We start from the raw sequence: 21361 nt of genomic DNA on the forward strand, positions 1-21361 counted from the left end.
CTCTTCTGAAAATTAGAGGGACAGTAACCTCTAGCTCATAATTATGTTAATAGATACTGTATAACAGGTCGGGCCGGTATTTACAGGTAGCACACAGGTAAACGAACACACACAGGCATACACATGACTGCACAAACAGCCCCCGGCAGGTGCCCTCAGGAGGGAACGCACGCAGTCCGAGCGAGCCGAACCAGCGTAGTTAAACACGCCTGCGCCGGGCTCCGCTGGCCTCCGCAGCGTGGGAGGACAACCGGTAGCCGCGCCACTGGAGTCCCGGGCCCCCGGGGACGCGTGGGCTGGCCGCGGGCGCCGGGGGCGGTGGCAGAGTGGGCGGTGAGCTGCGCCGTGATTGGTCTGCGGGGGCCGGCGGGGGGCGGGGCTGGCGGCGGGGGCGGGCACTCGGAGAGAAGGGGGTGTGCGCGGCGTTGGCGGCGGCGGCGGCGGCGGTGGCAGTAGTTTCAGTATAAACAAGGCACCCGACTGGTTGGGCGGAATTTTTTGCGCTCTTTTGCTTCCTCCACTTTGGTTGCGTTGGTGGGCACGCGGAAAACAGCTGGGAAGCCGAGGACCCCGGGTCCATCTGCCGGTGGGTTGTTCCCTGGTCAGCAGTTCTCACGGGAGAAACCGGAGCCCGGCAGCGGGAACGCGCCACCCTGCTGCGCGCTGCGCTCTCCCTGGCGGCCCGGGAGCTGCGCGCGGAGCAGTCTGATCTCTGACTGCGCCCCGGCTGCCAGTGCCCCTGGAGGCGGCGGGAGATTCTGGTCAGCGAGCGCTTGCTGGTGCAGAGCGTCCCGCAAAAGCGGGGGAAGTGGGGAGTCCTCCCGCCAGGCCGCCGAGGGCGTCTGGGGCCGCCCCGGGAGCGGACACGGTGCCAGCAGGTGCGGGCCCCAGCTACTGGGGCCCGGGCGGGGACAGGCTTGGGTTTTGCTTTGCTTTTCTCGCCCCGATCCCGCAGCCAGGCCTTCTGTCTCGAGATCTTGGTACAGTTTTTGAGGATTTGTCTGAGTTCTGGTCGCTTTCATCCTTTCTTCAACCTTTCTTCCCTTCCTGTGCACAGCTAGGTTGTTTCCTGCTACTTCTTGGCTAGTTTTCGTGAGTGTGTGTGTGGGGGGTGGGCAGTTGGGGGTCCTGCTTATTTTTGGTGACGGAGCCTTATAATCTAAGGTCTGACTCTTAGGAAGAGACAAGGGAACAGAGGTCACGTGCTCGCCACTGACGAGGTGATATTCTTTCCTTTCTCCGTTCAGCTGGTAACTTGGGACACAACGTGTCGCCTTGCTGTTGCCCTGAGCTCAGGTGAGTTGTCTCGGGTCACCTGGCCGGGCGATAATAACGTGAACTGTGGGTACCTGGGAGCCTCCGCTAGCGGGGGGAGGCTCCTCTCTCTAGGGGAACCGTGGAAACAACTTCAGTGCTGTACAAGCTGAACAGGGCGGAACAGGGGGGCTGGAGTGTAACTGTGTGTGTCTGTCTGGGATCCACTGGAGTATTGATTCCCACCTTACCCCAACCTGATCCGCGCAGCTCAGGCGAAAGCAGCGTAGCTAGGTCCTCTGACAGTGCGGAGGGCGGCACAAGTGTAGTAAACCGCAGGAGGGGATCTCTAGGGAGCCACTTTCTCTTCTGAATGTAGATGTGTCCGTCTTCGCCGACGAATTCGGTGGGTATAGTGTGTATGGATGAATATGCACAGAAATTTGTGTATGTATGTTTGGGCAGAAGGCGTCTCCAAGGAGTTCGTCAGCAGCACCATGTGACGGTGGCCAGGGACCGCTGGTGTGCGTAGATCTATATTTAGCCCTGGATGATCTCTAATGGCCGAGGGAGGGTCTCTGAACTGCGTGCATAAAGGGAAGAGTTCAGGGATCAGGGTTTTGCACTCTTGAATAATGTCTGGTACAGTCAGACTCAGATGGGGTGAATAACTTTTCTTTCCTCCCGAAAACAGTAGCTAGAGCTTGGCATGTGATAGCTGTGTCTTAGTTTAAAACATGGACCATGGTGATAAGCCTGTGCTAAGAAACAAGGAGGTTACAGTTAACCAGAGTATATGCCTGATTGGAGATTTGGAAGGAAAACAACTAGTCAGGTGAGGTTTAGAGCAAATGTAGAATTGACTTCTAAAATGAAAGAAAAATTCTTGGCTGTCAAGATTTTCATAGCAGATTAAAAAGTGTGGCAGCTTGTTAGGTCCTATCATTAATGGTTAGTTTATGGGGGGGGGCAATTGTTGGGCCAAGGAGGACCTAGGGCACTTGACAGAAGTCAGGGTTCACAAGCGCTGCTCTGTTACGCCTTTCAAGCAGGTTTTCTGGAGAAGTGGAGAAGATCGGCTACTGATTAGCAAGTGTCTTGTTGGCATTCTTCCACGACATGTGGGTCAATGCTTTGTCTTCCTAGAGGTGGCAATATTTCTGGCTACTAAGTGTAGTACTTTTCAGTGGTCTAATGGAGTGTTAAATTCTTCGAATTGATTTCTCCCCTGGTGCATTTTCAGTCTTGCTCCATTTTATATGCTCCATTAGACATTTAATCTGATTCCTGAGATCGTTCTGTCTTTTGGAACCGAAAATCACCATAAACTATATTTATTGTTTTTTTAATTTAAGTTATTCTTAGGCATATATTGTTAAATATTTTAAATTTTTATTATTTATCATAATCATTCACATTTCTTATATTATTACTAACATTACATTCTTACAGTCTAACTACTGGCCAATAAACTACAACAGACCAAAAAAAAAAATCAATTGAATAACACCTATCTAGGAAAAAGTAAGAAAATTGAAGGGGCAAAACTAGGTGACTGTTTATGTTGGTAAGTTACCTAATATGGCACCGGAAGTGGTGGGATCAATCTCCAGAGGTGGCCTGGAAGAATTAGACTTCGGAGGAGCATTTGGATGACCCCAAAGAGAGTACCTGCTTGGACAGGAGATGAGAAAATTAGGGTATCCTCCCTTACTTGGGAGAAGAATCTGGAATCCCTGAAGCAGGGACTTAGAATCTTGATTCTGGTGCCACAAATAATAAATGGAACAGCCATTATAACATCTTGTAAGGTCTTAAAGAGACAAATTGTACTGTTGAAAATACTGCTTAAGATTGATGGGAATTTTGTCTTTAGTGGTTGAATACAGGTGTTACCCCCCCCTTTAGTTGTCCTTTTTGGTTTTCCAGTTAAATCTATAAAAACTAGATTGGTGCAACCCTTGATTATCCTAGGATGACAGATGTAGCCTAGCGCTGTGGGCAGATTTCTGCCTTGGGAATAGAGCCTAGGGTTCTAATCAATCTGGAGCCCTAACAAGTCACTTACTTTCTCCCTATACCTGCAGGATCTGTGAAATTGACAAGGTGTTGAACTAGATGACTTGTGAGTCTCTTTTAGCTCTGTGTTAACTGATTTATCTTGCTGTACTATCACCTCGTTCATTTGCACCCTTTATTAGCTGTGGAACAATGAAGGCTGAAGAATGGTCTGCAGTTAGATGTTCAGCTACTTGGTGTGTGGAAATGAAGAGAGGAGAGTGAAATTTCTTCTTATTGGTGAAAATTATGTAGAGATTTATTATCTGCTTAAGCTGTTTTTTGCTCTTGTTTTTCTCCTACAAGTGTATTTAAAAATGCTATTTTCAAGAAGTTTGAGTCAGGAAAATTTTTTGGACTTTTTAAGTCAGTGTTACTATTTTGTCATTTTAAAACCAGTCTTTTGACCGATCATTTTTTCTTAGGTTTGTGTGTTTATAATTTCATGTCAAGGTACATTTATATCTGGAAGTCATTCAATTGATTCAAATTTTATTAGGAAGCCCTGGTATGAAAATGAGTTTAACACAGGGAAAGTACAAATTAGTCTTGTAAGAAAGGAAAGCACTTTATAGAATGCTAGTATCCTTCTATTTATCTAAAAGGGAAGAATGGAGGGGGGTGTGGGATAAGGGTAATTTTTCAAGAACTTGCAGCCAAAAAAATAAAATTATCCCAGTAACCATGTTCCACAATAAATTGTAAATAGAAAATTCTACTTGTTTACTGAATGTCCTCACTAAGTATGCTGAGGTGAATGGGGTTTAGAAACATAAACCGTTTTAGTAAAGGATGCTCCCCATTTGATATTCTATAATTTAGCTTGAGATCTATCATGTATAAATGATTCAATTACTTATATCTGTGCTGTTCAAGGTAATGGCCCGTGCTGTTCAGTAAATAGCCACCTGGGGATATATGAACTTAAGTTTAACTAAATTAAACAAACAAAAATTGCCCTAGCCCCATTTAAGTGTTCGATAATAGCTACGTGTGGTGAATGGCTGCTGTATTGGACAGAAGAGGAACATTTCCAATATTCCAGAAGGTTCTTTTTTGGCAACACTTAATTAGATAACGATGATTCTGATTTTCCAGAAGATCACTTTTATTCCTCTGGGAAAATGACAATTAATTCTCATCATAGGCACCCAAGACAGGCACCCAGACATAGACTGGCTTTATATGTTTTCAACTGTATATCATGAGCAATGCCACTTTCCAAAGTTCAATAATATTCCACGATCCCAAACACCAATTTCTCAAATTTTTCCCCCAGAACTCTAGTTATCCTTTGAATTTTTTAAACCAGCACCTACTGTTACTGCTAGAAAGCACTAATCCTTTCAAAGACAAGGCACGTGGAGCCATCTACTGTTAAGCTCAGGAACTGCATGGCAGTTGTAGACGATTAAAAACATTGCAGGAAGACTGTCAACATGTGCTGTGATCAGTTCCTACAAAAAAAAATTAGTAAAGATTTATCTCATAGAAAAGTTTTAAATGATTCTCCAGGCCCACTTGTAGTTGCCACGTACTGAATTGTTGTTTTGTGTCTTAATAAACTGCTGACAAGATATTCCCAAGACAAAAGATGACAAATTTTAGCTTTGTTTTTCTTTCAGGGAAACCAAAGATGGTAATTATTTGAGTCAGAATCCCTTTCCTCCATTAATTAGGAATTAGTGAAGAAAAATTTAAGTAGCATCTAGGACAAATCAAGCAAAATGCACATTCATTTTTTAATGTGGAATCCTATAATAAATCAGGAAATACCACCATTCCATCATTGTAGAGAGAAATAGGACCTTCTTTCCTCAAAAATACTGATTATTTCCCCTTGACCATGAAATCTACAAAGCATTTGGGGCTCAGTTCCAAAGAATGTACTTATCTGGGAGTTACTTACTTTTTGTTCACATGCCAAAGAAGTGAGTTGATTCTGAGTCGTCTACTCTGTTTTGTTTGTAATCTCAACACAATACCTCTTTTTTCAAGGAGGTTAGCAGAGGTGTAGTATTTCTAGTGTCCAGAGATGCTGCTAGAAAGAAATGAGAAGATAATCTTTGAGACTTTTTTCAAGCTCAAAATAAGCATGTTTTATACAGTGTGGGAGACTTGACTTTTACTTTCCCCTAACTTGAATCCATAGTTAGAGAAACACTCTCTGAGCGTACAGTCAGCACTTGTATTCTGAGATCCAGCCGTGCCAAAAGGAGGCTAAAAGTACTTGAGATCCCAGCTGGAGTAAAGTTGAAATATGTGAACTCTTTCTCATTCCGATCTCTGGAGCCTTAAATGAAAAAAGGAAGAGGCTGCATCTCACCAAGGTGCAAAGTTCCTTTGGAATTTAGATGGGAATTTGGGAACCAGTCATTGCCGGATCTTAAATTAAGCCTCTCCTCCCTAAACAAATATGCTCTCAAAGTTCAACTGTGATAGGGAGGGCTTCCTCTACCTCGTTTGGACACATGCCCAGCATTTGAACAGAAGCGAAAGGATAGCGATCAATATAAAGACATTGGATTTATTAAATATTTCACTGAGGTGCTCTGTGATGAAATAGGGGCTGAAATAAACCTTTTTTATCTTGGACTCCTACCTTTGCTATCTCATTCTCCTGAGTGTAAAGGAAATGCTGACTTGACATCCTGGCAGAGATTTACCAAACACCTAAAGCAGTTGTTGAAGGATGGCTTTTGATTTAGTTCCCACACCCATCTTTTCCTGGCCCTCTTCCAATTGGAATTGTCACCTGAAACCACCTTAGACTGATGCACCTGCCTCCTCGTAAATAACCTTGTGCAAAAGCAGTCACTAATTCAAACACAGTCTGTTGTTTCAAAAAAGGCAGCTTTTCATCTGGTGCTTTAGTTGGTTTGAAACCATTAGGCATGCCTTTCAAATCCATTCATCCCTTAAATCACCTAGAGCTTGCTTCCTTGCTGCTGGATCAATGTCATGCTGAACTTTTGCAGGGTCCTTGGAAGGACATGATATATCTTTGTGACTGAATTAGCTGCCCCGGTAAGATATCTTGTCTGTCAACCAACTTTTCAGCTTCCCAAATTAAATATAAGAAAGAACATTCATCTTGTATACGAGGGTTGGATATCTTTTACTTCCTCTTGGGAAGTTTTCCAGAAGAACCTGTAATCTGTATGCTAATTTTGGCAGCTCAGAGCTTTCTTTTTAGCCTGGGTCATTGTTTTTTTGTTTGTTTGTTTTTGGGTTTTTTTTTAACAGTACGCGGGCCTCTCACTGTTGTGGCCTCTCCCGCTACGGAGCACAGGCTCCGGACGCGCAGGCTCAGCAGCCATGGCTCACGGGCCCAGCTGCTCCGCTGCATGTGGGATCTTCCAGGACCGGGGCACGAACCCGTGTCCCCTGCATCAGCAGGCGGACTGTCAACCACTGCGCCACCAGGGAAGCCCTGGGTCATTGTTTTTAAAACCAAAATCTGTTTCCCATTGTCTCATTGCCTCCCCCTTATCCCAAAGTACTCCCTCAATGTGTGTGGGGGGGAGCTATTTAAATATCTCTATGCAAACCGAAAGAAGTGTCTTTTTCATTCTCTTCAACGCCATTGGATCAGTACTACTAGAAAATATTTACATGTATTGGTTGATTTCTAAGGAGCCAGTCTTCAATGTGTTAAAACAAGGTTCCCTTCAGAACCACTATGTTCTCTTTCTTTGAGGAAGTAGATAAATACGATCCAGGTTCTGTACAGGCCAGCACATGTGCTTCCTAATCTGGAGTCTGAACTCCTTGAAAGTATATACAAACCTGTTGGTCGATTTCTCTGGGGGCAGTGTGTGGAGAAGTTGTGATCTTTTCCTAAAAAGTTAAGAGCTACTGGCCAAACAATATATTCTGAGTTTCCAGCAACTGGCTTACAAATGAAATTTTGCAAGGTGAGAATTGCTTGTGTGATTAACCTGTCCTCTGTCTTATCTTACTGGTAGTGATTTGAATAGAGTCAGCAGCTTTTTCAAGCGTCTCATAAATCTCACTTTTTCCAAAGGAGTTAGCTACTTTGAAGTTTGACTTAACAGCAAATTAAGGCCAGTACTTAATGCTGTCACATATTCTCATTTTGGAAATAGTCAGTTTTTCCTAAACCAGAGTTTTGATTAGCAGGTCCCCATAGCAGGTATATTGGGTTGGGCAAAATTTGTGCTGAAGAAGGATGGCAGACAGTGGAGAAGTTGGTGTTGAGATTATGTTGGAAAGGGTAGAGAAGAGTAAATTGAGAGTTTACAGAACCCAACAGGCAGAAAATAGTAATTGTGAGCTGTAAAGAGAAGATTTGCTGCAGATAAGAAGTCAGAGCTACACTGAGATTAAAGAAAATAAATGGAAGCTGTGGGGTAGGAACTGCCTTACACTTAGCCCTTCTTCCACCAGGGAGGCTTTAGCAAATGGTTTCTGGAGTTAATAGCATCTGGGGCTAAATGCTTCTCTGGATTCTCATGTGCAGTACTTGGATATTCTATGAATTTGTTTTCTTAAACAAGAACTAAGCCAATATTTAATATTCTGAACTTCACTTTCTTTCATTCCAGAACTGAAGCAGGTAGAACTAAAGTCTTGGATGTCAAATTTGAGTCATGCTGAACAAACAGTGGTTCTTGATGTGGGTAATAAGAAGAAAGGTACTTGAGAGGAAAAAAAAATCTACTATGTTTATCTTCTTAGGCACTTAAAAATCCACTTCACAAGCAGTACTCTCTGTGCCATTCTGCTGACCTTTCCCCTCGTTTATCAAATGCGTCTATTACACAAGGCAGTTGATCTTTCTGGAAAATGGTTAGACTGACCACTTGCTAGAGATTGTCCAGAAATTAGTTACATGTACCATGATCCATGATCTCTCTTTTGGTCATTTGTCTCATCAGATCTTTTTTACTGGAAATCTGTAAAGTACGTACAAGCAAGTATTACTGTATTTCGTTGAATCTAAAATGTCATCCATTGTAAGATGCTCTTTTATTTTATATATTGCTAAAAAAAGACAGTTAAACAGGTTTTCTTATCACTTAACTATTTATGTGCATCCCAATTTCAAAGAAAATAAAATATGAAGAAGTGTATATTAGAATTTCTGAAGTCTGTCTAGATAGCACTATGCTTTGATTGCAAAGGTCAGTAGCTTAAATACTTTTGTTGATAGTGTTGCTTTTTAATAAGAGTAATTAATGACGTTCGTACATCTTTGGGGCAAGGATTTATGTAGAACGTGTAAAACATGTGAATTTTTCTAATAGCGTGCAATTTGGGACAGACTGACAGGCTTTTCATTTTATGGTTAAACATTAAAAGTTCAAAGAAGACCATTTGCAGTATAACATGATGTAGTGTAATAAATTTTGAACCTGGAGTCTGAAGACTAGGTTTGAAACCCTGCCTGTTTGTCCCTTATCCGATGTGTAACCCCAGCTGAGTAATGAAGTTTTTCTGAACCCGTGCTTATGCAGTCAAACAGAGTAAGGATCCCTGCCAAGCAAGGTAGATATAATATCCAAAAAGGCATTTGTGGGCAGTAAACCTTACACAGACGGGAGCTGCTGACATTCTCAGAGCCTTGCCCACCGTGCATCTAGGCATTTCTCAGGGGAGCGGCCTTGAGCAAGAATCAGAGAAGTAAAGGGCTGTGGACTGTGGAGACCTTTTCCAGCACACAGGATCCCATAGTATAAGGATGCACACTGAGGAAGGTGGAGGCCTAAGGAGTTGACAGTATATGGCAAGGTGGGAAAATAGGACCATTGTGCATGTAACTAAGGGGCTGGGTCTCTTGGAGTGACTTAAATCTCAGCCATTGGTTGTTGCTCTACGCAAGTTCAACAGTCAAGTTCGTTTGTGGTCAATCAGCTGATTGGCAACAGACTTTGCGCTAATTAGAAGGCTGAAAACAACCTATGATAGATTCTCTTCTTAAATTTGATTTTTAAGTATAATAAACTATAACCTCAATTAACTTATCTCGGTTTGGTGTCCATTGCTATTTGTAGTATTTTCTTTTGGTGCCTGGTTGGAGGGGTTTTTTGTTGTTGTTGATATTTTGTGCCTCCTCAAAGAAATCCTGTGACACATTTCCAAGGAACAATACAAAGACCTTTTGCCATTGCTCTAAAAATGCTCTAACTTCGCTATAAAGAAAATTGGTAGTTTTGTTATCATCTAGAATTTCGGAAGGAGTGAGCAAAATTGGAAATAATTTTCCAGATGAAAAACATACCTAGGGGCAGGGGCTGAGTAAGTGACTTTCCAAAGTTTTCACAGCTCTTAAGCCCTAGATTAGGGCTTCATTAAATCTGGGTCCTTGTCCACTTTATGGGAGTAAATAATTACAAGTACAAATATTTGGTGGCTTTTGGTGCCGATCCTTTGAAAGGGAACTCTGAGTGACTTGTGACTATTTTTTTTTGCGGTTCGCGGGCCTCTCACTGTTGTGGCCTCTCCCGTTGCGGAGCACAGGCTCCGGACGCGCAGGCTCAGCGTCCATGGCTCACGGGCCCAGCCGCTCCGCGGCACGTGGGATCTTCCCGGACCGGGGCACGATCCCGCGTCCCCTGCACTGGCAGGCGGACTCTCAACCACTGCGCCACCAGGGAAGCCCGACTTGTGACTATTTTGTGGCTGGTGCTTCCTGTCAATCTACCAAAGGCAGCAGGGGTGCAAGATTCAGAGGAGTGCCGTGGGGCTCACGTGGTGCTGTAGCCACGTGGCTGTGTGGTCCTAGCCTGGCCACTTCACCTCACTGCCCAAGGTCTCAGTTTGCAAACTGATGGACAGAGGAGAGTGGACCTGATTGTCATGACGCTTGGGCCTTGGCTTCTTCTGTGACTCTTTTGTGGTCATTGCTAATCCCTTAGCACACATTCCCCACCCAGTTACAGGCTTTGAATCCTCACTCTTCATCCGGCCTTTTGGCAACCACTTTGGATTGATTGCCGTTAGGAAGTGAAATGAAATCTATTTTCCATCTTGGACCATTTGATTTCTATGGTCCTTTTGAACTTTTAACATTTTCTGATTTTTCTGAAATTCCCAAATCCTGGCCAACCTTCTCCCCAAAGCACTTAGTATTAGGACGGTTTCGGTAGTACTGAGTAAGTGGAGAAATCAAGGAAAATTCATGGTTCTTGGCAGAAAAAAAAAAAGAAAAACAACTTCAAGGGCATGGATAGAGTGAGTTCCACTTGTCATCCTGGATACCAAGGATATTGTGTGGTTTTAACCATCTAAAGCTTTTTTTAAGCCAGAGGCAGGAAAGCCACATCCAGAGAGGGAAGGTTCCTTCCAGGCTGGAAGAAGTAACTTTCAGATGTTTCTCATCTCAGGTCCTGGTGTCCCAGTTTAAGGACATTTTGAGTTTCTCAGGGCAAAGGTAGACAGGCTCTTGTTTTTCTTCCCACCAGGGACAACCCATTTGCAAAGATGATATTGCACATGAAACATACTCATAGAAAACTGGCAATTTGAAGAGGACAGAAACATACTTTGTCCGTTGCCTTATAAAATGTTAACATTGAGTTCTTCATCTAACCGTGATTCCTATGTGTGAGGTCTTACCAACTAAGTGGGGAGCATTTGTGTTAACATTTACATCCTCAGTTCCTGCTCCTTTGGCCATTATGACCATGTCCTGCCCAAGCGAGAGGGATGGCAATGACGACTCTGGTAGTGACAAGTCTCCCCAGACAGAGTGATTCTCAGTCCTCACTTTCTTCCCACTTGTAACTATTTTTTGAAGTATAGTTGGTTTACAATATTGTGTTAGTTTCAGGTGTACAGCAAAATGTTTCAGTTATACATATATGTATTCTTCTTTGGATTCTTTTCCATTATAGGTTATTAGAAAATATTGTATATAATTCCCTGTGCTATAGAGCAGGTCCTTGTCATTTATCTATTTTATATATAGTAGTGTGTATCTGTTAACCCCAAATTCCTAATTTATTGCCCCCGCCTCCGCTGCTGCTTTCCCTGTTGGTAAACCCGAAGCTTTGTTTTCTATGTCTGTGAGTCTGTTTCTGTTTTGTAAATAAACTCATTTGTATAATTTTTTTAAGATTCCACATATAAGTGATATCATATGATGTTTGTCTTTCCTTCTCTGTGCTGGATCCTTTTATGTTCTCCCTCAGCATTGGTTTGTGGATGGGACAGAGCACAAAATACTGAAGCTTTTTTTTTTTTTCTATTTCTCTTTCCTGATGCTTCTTTCCCTAAATGCCACTTTCACCTGCCAAGTCACCTTATAATGGACGTTGTTTTTTCCCAGCATCCCACCCCTGGCCACCCCCTGCCCAGGCATGCGCACACATTGTGATGCTGTGGCCCCCATTAGTGGGAACCAGAACAGATGCACTTGGAGTAATGGATGTGCCTCCTCAGACAGGCCCCACGCCCCTCCCCCTTTCGGATACAGATATCTTTCAGCATCTTGAAAAGAGGGATTAGCCCAGGTTGTGTCCTCCTGCAGCCTCTGCACACCCTGTCCCTGTCAGTCCAAGCCCTGGAGTTTGGCTTCCCCTCATCGTTTGCCTCTGAAGCCCTCACTCTCTGCAGCTCCTGAATTGCCTCCATTGTCCAGACATGCTGCCAGAACTGGAGTCTGTTTTTGGGGCTGGGAACTCTGTCCCTAGGAATCCAAGTAATAACTTAATAGCCTTTGGCCTCTACCAGGCATCCTCTGACAAGGGCTTTGTGAGTTGCAGAGCACACGGATGAAGGCAGTGCTCCCCAAATCAGGTGTTTGCTCAGGCTGTGTGTTTACTGAGAACTGAAGCTTTATAGAGCTCTGCACCCCAAAAGAATTTGACACAAAGGGGGTGAAAATCAATAGCATCCGATCTTCCAGTGAAAGCTGGGGAGTCAGCATTAAATCTCTTGATATACGTGTGCGTCTATAAACACACACACACACACACACACACACACACACATATACTTTACTTCTAGGCCTCTTTTACAATTTCATTTTTTCAACTTCTGTTTTGGTTATCTCCTCATATGCCCAATGCTAGTCTGGTATTTATTTCTTAAGTGTTATGTAATTCTTCCCATCCAACTTTCAAGGCCTACACATCTCCACCTTAGGATAATACTTGATTCAGGGGATTAAAGCAATTTAAAGCTCACTTCCCCTCCCTGACTTCATAACCGAATGTGAAGGAATGATATCTAAACACGGCAGCCAGAGACTTGAATTTAAGTCCAGATTGGAGCCTTTGATCCAAGTGTTTTATGGTATTTTATTGGATGACATTGGTACTCAAAAATATACATGCATGTGTTATCCAAAGAGCAATTTGCTTCTTGATGGGTTCTCAGATTGTATCAGAACCTAACCTATTTTAAAAATTGCCTGTTTCCTCGTGATTATGAAAGCCTAATGCCTATTAAAGTTTCCTTTTCTTTTGCATATTACTGACACTGTTTTTTCCTTTTTTACTCATTTTAGGAAAGCATGCCTCAAACTCCTCCCTTTTCAGCAATGTTTGACAGCAGCGGTTACAACCGAAACCTCTATCAGTCTGCGGAGGACAGCTGTGGAGGGTTGTATTACCATGACAACAACCTCCTCTCCGGATCTCTGGAAGCACTCATCCAGCACTTAGTACCTAATGTGGATTACTATCCGGATGTAGGTATCCATGTGCCCCTGCAACACGTCCTTGGTATCCAGCAGAATTTACAATAGAATAGACAGGGACCCTAGATGCTGCAGAATTCTATCTGGGTTACTAAGAATTTTTCTAATAAGAAATTGCATATTGATTATTGAGTGCTTTGAGATCAGATTGAACCTGGTTATGATATGTCTGTGTATCAGTTTTCCTTTCAGGGTTGGTATCACATTGTAGTCAGTCAGAGACCATCTAAATGAAATACCTGTAAGGTTTGACTCATGCACATACCTTGGTCCTTAAATAGAAATGCCAGAGAACATTAGATGCTCCTAGAATGGTTAGTGCCTTTTTGTTTTCCAAAACTATGCTGAGAAAAGTGAAGTTACACAGGGAAACTTCACAGAAAAGAGAACAAGAGTTACATTCAAGATGCAATTCTTTATAGATTCGACATCAGATGACAGACTCACTTGTTTATGTTTTACTTTGATAACTGACATTTGTATGGATAATCCTTTCTAATTTAAGGAATTCGTTTACATTTTCTCAGTCTTTACAGCAATTCCAAGAGGTTAGAGAGGAAGAAATGGAAATTCAGAATGTTGAGGAATTTGCACATGGTCTCACTCCCAGCATCAACATTCAAACCCAGGTTTTCTATTTCTGGGGCACGTGATGTTTCTTCCCCCTTCCCTTGTGCTACGGCTGCCCCTGTTATGCAACAGCTGCTTGTTGATAAAGATTTCATGGAAATATCCAGGCGCTAGATTCGAATGTTTTTATAAATGTAATAATGACCTTGGTGTGCTTGCCACTGTAGTTCACCATAGTTTGTGCTTGCCACTGTAGTTCACCATAATGTTTCTTACTGAGTTATCTCTGTGTGTGTGAGGTTTGTTACGTAGCATTTTCAAATATGTTGCCACACAGGGAAAACTTCTAATCAAAAGTAAAAGGCATCCCTTGTTCAGCCCTGTAAGTGTTTATGAGCTACAAAAGGCACTGAAGGGGGAGAAGAACCCATGGAATTTTTCTTCTTATTGGGAGTATGAAAGTATTATAACAAATAAGCTTTACTTCATTACTGGCTTCTGGGGAGACATTGTGGTTAAAGAAAAGTATATCGTGTGATATTATGTTTTATCAAATTGCTTAGTCTTTGAGCAAGTAAATAGATTACTTGAAAGTCTGTCTTTGAACGTTCTGACACAAGCGCACAAATGCTCCAGTGTGTCATACTGGACCCACTGGAGATTTCTTGAGCTGATGTGGGTTGGGTGATTTTTTTGGTTTCCATTGAGTTACCATAATATTTGGACACAGAACAAGAATCTGTACGGGTGGTATATTTAAGTTAGATTGATCTCCCTGGGCTGAATTTCATTCTTCTTTACTAGACTGAGTTATATGTCCTGGTATCCTGGCTCCCAGAGGATGGATGTAAAACTGTACTGTGAATAATTTAGTAGCTAAACTTACCCTGTACTTCTGTTATTTTTAGTATGGTTTAAGGGAAAATATATATCACAAAGTAAAGGAGAAATCCATCTTAGGTTGTTTTACTACTAGTAAGCATCACTTTTGAAACTGTAGCATTTTAACTTTGCTAAAGAGAACTTAGTGCTATATGATGTATAATATATAGGAAAGATACTAGTTTCAGAGAGAATATAACCATGATGACTTTTTTTTCTCTTGCCACAGAGAACGTACATATTTACCTTCCTACTGAGTTCTCGGTTATTTATGCATCCGTATGAGCTAATGGCCAAAGTTTGCCACTTATGTGTTGAGCACCAGAGACTAAGTGATCCTAGTGGTGATAAGGTAATGATACCTTATTTGAACTTAACGTTTTTTTCCATTAAGTTTGGTAGCTTTATGGCTTAGATTTTGTGAAGTTGGTTTCCTTAAGTAACCATAGCTTCTCCCCAGGCTGAGGTCCATAAATGGTATCATGGCTATGCAGAGGGAATTGGAAAGGTATAAAGAACAAATATAAATCTAGTGCCATGGAAGATCCCTCCGTCCTGCCTTAAGTTGGTAGCACTTGACATTGACTTGGGAAAGGGGGACAAGAGTCTTCTTTAACCCCAAAGACTAGAGTCTTCTTTAACCCCAAAGACTTTGCACTAGAAGTTTACCATTAACCCTGTTTGTAATTATTTATTTGATAGATATCACTGAATTTGATTTGCTTTTTCTCCCTAGAATCAGATAAGAAAAATTGCACCCAAAATTCTTCAACTCCTGACAGAATGGACAGAAACATTTCCTTATGATTTTCGGGATGAAAGAATGATGAGAAACTTAAAAGATCTGGCTCACCGAATAGCCAGTGGTGAGGAGGTTGGTAACCTGAATTTAGTACAATTACTCGAATTTCCAGGCAGGGTCTTGGTGAGAAGTGGTGCTAAATTATGCATCGGCATCTCTAGTGCTTCTTTTCTGTTGTTGCCTTTGGGCAGGTCCTCTCCATAGCATACTGGTCTGTTTGATGTGTCAAAGGAGGATGATTATACAATCCCACTTCAAAGGGATGTGATCTAGAGTTTTATGTGAGTAATTTGGGGGTATGTTCATGTCAACTCAAGCACAGGTTTCATGATGCAAGTGTGTTTTCATTTTATTTTATTTATAACTTTCTTCCTTCCAAAAAGATTTGACCTAGCAAGTTAGATTATAAATATCACATTAGGAGATATAAACACTAATACATGTAAAAGAACATATTTATATATTAACAGGTAATAAGTAATATATTAATAAATCAGAAATAGAGAGTTTGTATCATGGAAGGGAGAAAACAAATGTGCTAATACTGAGAATCAGTAGAGTAGGACAAGATTGCTGTATTTTAACTGTAAGCTCCAGGTAAAAGGGAAATACGGTTGGTTATGTAATTTTCACTGTCAGAAAAGAAAAAGCATAGTAATCTTTCAAAGCATTAAATTAAATGAAAATTTAAAAAAATTTCCTGCAAGGACTTTGTGAGTGAGATCGTGGAAACTGCTCTGTATAGTGTTTATAACAAATGCTCCTTGATAAAAAACTGAGGCCGAAAGATTAATATATAAATTAACAAAGGTAATTCTTTAGGAGTGGAGAAGACAAAGAAAAAAGAATCCAAGTCTTGTGCTTGGAAGTTGATTCAAGGCTTAGCAACTAGACTTAGATGGAGATGGAAAGTAAGTCTGTTAGATAATCTTTCATAAATATCACTTCCCTCAATTGAGCTACCTAGCTGTGACAAATTCAAGGTTATCCTCTTTGAAGCAGGCCTGGAAGGCTGTTACTCTGTTTTGAGGCTTGTTGGGCAAGGATATCTTTGTAGTTTCTGTACTTAGGCACAGATACAGTGTTAGAAAAAGGTAGATGAAGCATTTGGCAAAGGCTGTGATGTCTTGTTTCATCCATCTTAAAATGCATTTTCCCATTATGAATAACCTACCTGGAGAAATCATTCTTTCAGGGCTGTGCTGTCAAGATCATGGAACAAGACACCTATCTAGTCTGTCTACTTCTGGCGAAAACATTTTAATACTGTTTCCCCTAACTTTAAAAAAAATCAGACAAATTATATAAGATTAGCACTTGAAAAATACTCACTTGCTTCCCACGTTATGTTTTCATGAAAATGGAATTAACCCTTTTACACTTCCCCATGACATTATATTGAACACTGGTGCTCAAGAGAGCCATTACTTCTGCAAGCCTGAATGAGTGGTTCCCTGAGTCCTTCTGCAAATTATGACTATTCTAATCATTTTGCTAGTTTGCGTGTAACAGGTTCTAGCAAGGTAGGAATTGGTAGGTCCGTCACTCACAAAGGCAAAAGTTAAGCATCACAGTTTTGTAGTAAATCTTTTCTTAGAGGGAAAGCTATTGTGTTGCTTGACAGGGTCACTGCTGGCTCCGTGACCTAAGTTTATGGCAAGCTGCTCAAAAGATTAGTGGCATCATAAGGGCTTTTTCTTGTGTGGAGGCTGAGCTCCGAGTCAGGCAGTGCTTCACTTCAGTTAAGTTCTGTGTCAGTACTTAACTTGATGTGGCAGTCAGCTTCCCTTCCTTCTGTTGCCTTTTTAAAAGGTAGAAATGACGACTTGTTTTTCCCAAAAGGAACACCTTAAAAATCTTTTTCAGATACAATGCCAAATGGATGGCTTTTTGTCCTTCTTGTCATGGGAGTCCATGAGGGGGGTCACTTCTATCTGTGTTGGCCAGATTGGTTCCGATCTCTTTTTAACAGGATCAAGCCACTCAAGAATTGGATGGAACCAAGCATGGGGACCAGATAGCCTTGTGCCTGGGCTTCCTATCAGCCATCCTGTGTTAATAACAAATCCTTGATAAACCTGAGATCTTCAGACGGTTTTGAGTGTGAAAAGATATGAGAAGATAAGCCTAGGGCTTGGGTGGAGAGATGTCACCTGCCATGATCAGGTTGGGTTTTCCAGTGAGATTGTATTCCTTTAGTCACTTCTAGACAGTGTTCAGAATCGGGTCCACGTTTGGCAGTGGTTGATTTGAGTGCTTTGGCAAGTCCCCTGAAGTCTCTGCTCCTTCTTCATTTCTAAATCATAGAGGTAACCTCCCTGTAGTAATGTCCCTTTCAGCCCTAAAATTTTGTGGTGGATGCTCTTTTCCTCAGTTCTGTACTTGGGAGGCCACTTATCTGCCATGTGCTTAAGTGTCTTTCCTTGCAGACACCTTCCCTGGCCTCCCCAGCCATGGTCATCCCCCATTCTTGGCTTTCACCACCCTTTCCCTTCAGAGCACTCTGTGATTAGTAATTACTTTCTTTATGACTTGTTTTTCCTCACTAGACTCCATGCTGTGCTCCTTTTGTTCAGATAGCATCCTTAACTCCTAGCCCAGTATCTGGTAGTTAATAGGCACTCAGGAGTGTTTGAATGAATGAACTGAATGAGTGAACAAACGAATCGGTTACTGGAATAGGAAAAAAATATTTCCCTCTGCTGAAAAGTTATCTCCCTCCATGGGAAGGAGTGTGCACTTGGGTTGGGACTTGCTGCTTCTTGCCTGGAACTTTAGGGATTTTCTTTGGCAGTCAGTGGATCCAGGTGTGCCCTCTGTATAATTTAGTTGAGTTCTTCTGAATCTGCTAGGACAGTTCCACATAGCATGGCTTAATATGTTACCCCCCTCCCCTAAGGATTTGCCCAAAATGAAGAGGTTTATTAGGACTTGACAGCAAGAAACCCGAAATGAAACTGATGATTCAATTACATGACAAATGACTATAGTGGGTACAGTGCAATTTTCTCTTCCTTACGGGGCCTGTCTTTATTCTGTCTTTATTTGCCAGGTAATTACTGTCACTGGCATTTGAAGTTATAAAAAAGAATAAGTACGTACTTGGCAATCCATGATTCCGTAAAAAAGCATGCTTAACAACACGAAGCTTTGGTTTCTCGAATGGAATCAAATGGCAGCAGCAAACTTTTTAAAGAGGTCACACACATATCCTCTCTCTGTCTCACACACACACGCACTCACGTTCTTTGTTATTCGAATAGCTTTTCCCCTATACCCTATTGCATACATGTTCTCATATTTTGCTGCGTTTTGCTCACTAGCTGAATCCTCCACTATCCATTACTCTACCTCTTTCCCTAAAAAGCATTTTTTAAAGTGTAGAATAAGAGTCTTTCACCAGACAGGCTTTGCTGCATGTCAGAATCACCCAGGGAGCATTTATTATGACATTTGGGACAGAAGACTGAAGAAACCATTTTAAGTTCATCGATTTTTATGTAACTCAAGATTATGAATGTAGAAGAAGCAAGGGATGCAGGTTTTATTTTATTTTTATTAATTTATTTTTATTGAGGTACAGTTGACATGTAACATTCTGTTAGTTTTAGGTATACAACATAATGATTCAGTATTTGTGTGTATTGCAAAATGATCACCACAGTAAGTCTGGTTAACATGTCACCTTACATAATTAACAAAAGTTTTTTCTTGTGATAAGAACTTTTAAGATCTACTCTCTCAGCAACTTTCAAATATTCAATACAATGTTATTAACTGTAGTCACCATCTTGTACATTACATCTCCATGACTGACTTATTTTATACCTGCAAGTTTCTACCTTTTGACCCTCCTCACCCATTTTCCTCACCCCCAGCGAGGGATTTAAAATAGCCCTCAATTTGGCCTTAACTGCTTCGAATTCCAAAGAAAGAGGCATTTTCTTTGAGTGACAACCATATTACCAAATAGATACCATCTTCTTAACTGATAACCTTAATGCTGTGTGGAAGATAGGTTCCTTGAAGGCTCAATTTTTTAAACACTTAGGTATTTCATTAGTGACTTCAGGGTGGTCTGTGAATGTAGAGGGGAAAAAGGTCATCTAATGGACCAGTTTAAAGAACTCAGTAATATACATCAGACAAGTAGAGAAAAAGAAAAGAAAGAAGGTTGTGTGTGCCTTTTTGCCTTGACTATATGAGAATTGATCATTTCCTTCTATTTTTAATTTTCCTTGGCTTAAGTATGCAAATATCTATTCATTTAAAGTTTTATAATATGCTCTGGTAAACCAAATTACTTCCGTAAAAAAAGATGGTTCTTAGACTTGTAGGTAAGATGCCATTTAATTTTCAGATAATTAATCTCAGAAAATGATATTGTGGTACCTTTTTAAAAGGAGCTGATTAGTTAGTAAAGCATGGACATAGGGCTTTCATCTGTAAATTCACTAGGACTGTCCTCCTTTGGAGCTGTTAACCTAAGGACCACGTTAGCATTGAAGCAGCCTGTGTGCCTCTGATAACCTCTGATAACAGGTGTCACAGTTTACCCAGAAGGATAAGTGTTAGTTTGGCAATTTTTGCCTGAAAAAGGAAGAATAAAAGAATACCCTAACTTACACATGTAACTCTACCTTAGGAATTGGTTGATTGTGGAGCTCTTTCTTGGACTTAACAACTATTTTAAAAGTCAAGAGGTTGACATTTATCTATAATACACGCATTGCTTTAAAACCAATTTCTCTTAAGTATTGTGGCGGTAGCATGATGTAGTAACAAACAAGGTGTCACCTGGTAGTAGCATTATGAGTAGAATTGCCATGTGGAAGAGTTTGGTGGTGAACATTAGCACTGACTCATGAATGCAAAAGAAATGGACATGAACCAACTGGAAGTCAGATACCAAAAAGGAATATCCATTGCTTTTTTTTGGTGGTAACTCATGTTCTATGTGGAAGTCAGGAAGGTGGTTGGGGGCTGAGTAGGAAGTGATGGTGTATTTCTGTTAAGTAGCTGTCTGTACCCTTAGACTAATGAGATTGGGAATGCTAGAAGGAGAAAAATCTAGACGGTGACTCTAAAGAAAAAGAATTAGGAAAAGGATGCTCTGACTTGAGATCAACACATTTTAACCTACTAAAAGAAAACCAGTACATTCCTATGCCAGCCCAGAGAACATTAGTTATATGTGGTTCTTATTATACTGGATTCCCTCAGTAGCTCATCTAAATCATCCTTGTGTTTTCATGGCCCAACTTGAATTGTACTCTCAAGAGCAGCCTGAGAAAAGAACCAAGTCTTACAAATCTGAAAAGACACCTTATGTGTATGTGTCTCTTTTAAACTGTTAGAGCGAAGCTGAATCCTCTAACTGCCCTCAACCAAGGTGGCTGTCCAACGTGAAGGTAAAAGCGTTGAAGTACAGAGTCTCTGAGTTTGCGTAGTGGTGAAAACAGACAAGCAGAGCAAGGAGGTAATCCTTTGCTTGTTTCCTGGCAGACATACAGGAAGAATGTCCAGCAGATGATCCAATGTCTAATCCGCAAACTTGCCGCGCTCAGCCAGTATGAGGAAGTCCTGGCAAAAATCAGCTCCACGTCAACAGATCGGCTCACACTTCTCAAGACCAAGCCACAGTCCATACAAAGGGACATTATTACTGTCTGCAGTGACCCTTACACGTTGGCCCAGCAGCTGACTCACATAGAGCTAGTAAGGCCATTGTCATCCTTGTCTTTTATAACCCACACTTGATTTGCTCTGACAACCAGACAGTGTGTTCGTCAGCGGTAATGTCAAGGGAGGGGTTAGAATAATCCAAATGGGAAATAATCTATGAAATAGCTGGAACGTGTTTTGTTTAGACATTTGAATATGACTATTTCTGATATTTTGGGAGTTCACTTTAAAATAAATACTAAGCAAGACTGAAGAGCAAAGAGTTTATTGACCTTCCTCATGTTCCCCCTCTAGTTAATTTTTCCATAACTCGCTCAGCCTTTTACTCTCTAGTGTAGCACTGACCCAAGCAGAAAACTGCCTCTGCTCAGACCTTGAAGATGATGACAATTTTGAGGGTTAAAGGCTTATTTCACAAGTTACATTAAAAAATGAGGGTAGTG

General features: G+C 41.4%; 1 protein-coding gene across 7 annotated transcripts in view; it reads left to right on the plus strand.

The window, feature by feature from the left end:
- The first annotated feature begins 455 nt into the window (after positions 1 to 455).
- RASGEF1B (RasGEF domain family member 1B) overlaps positions 456 to 21361 on the plus strand; it is a 34826-nt gene continuing 13920 nt past the window's right edge. For 2 of the 7 annotated variants that reach the window (XM_060147953.1, XM_060147959.1), the window contains exons 1-9: positions 456 to 586; positions 1248 to 1296; positions 3456 to 3552; positions 7881 to 7970; positions 12788 to 12970; positions 14661 to 14783; positions 15168 to 15305; positions 20591 to 20644; positions 20739 to 20951. In XM_060147953.1, the coding sequence (XP_060003936.1) occupies positions 7926 to 7970; positions 12788 to 12970; positions 14661 to 14783; positions 15168 to 15305; positions 20591 to 20644; positions 20739 to 20951 (756 nt within the window). In that variant the 5' untranslated portion in view covers positions 456 to 586; positions 1248 to 1296; positions 3456 to 3552; positions 7881 to 7925. Of the gene's footprint in view, positions 587 to 664; positions 879 to 1247; positions 1297 to 3455; positions 3553 to 7880; positions 7971 to 12787; positions 12971 to 14660; positions 14784 to 15167; positions 15306 to 20590; positions 20645 to 20738; positions 20952 to 21361 lie in introns of those variants that run through there. The other 5 variants (XM_060147954.1, XM_060147957.1, XM_060147958.1 and 2 more) reach the window with 5 other exon arrangements.

The sequence above is a fragment of the Lagenorhynchus albirostris genome, chromosome 4 (genome assembly GCF_949774975.1).
Source record: "Lagenorhynchus albirostris chromosome 4, mLagAlb1.1, whole genome shotgun sequence".
Lineage (NCBI taxonomy): Eukaryota > Metazoa > Chordata > Mammalia > Artiodactyla > Delphinidae > Lagenorhynchus > Lagenorhynchus albirostris.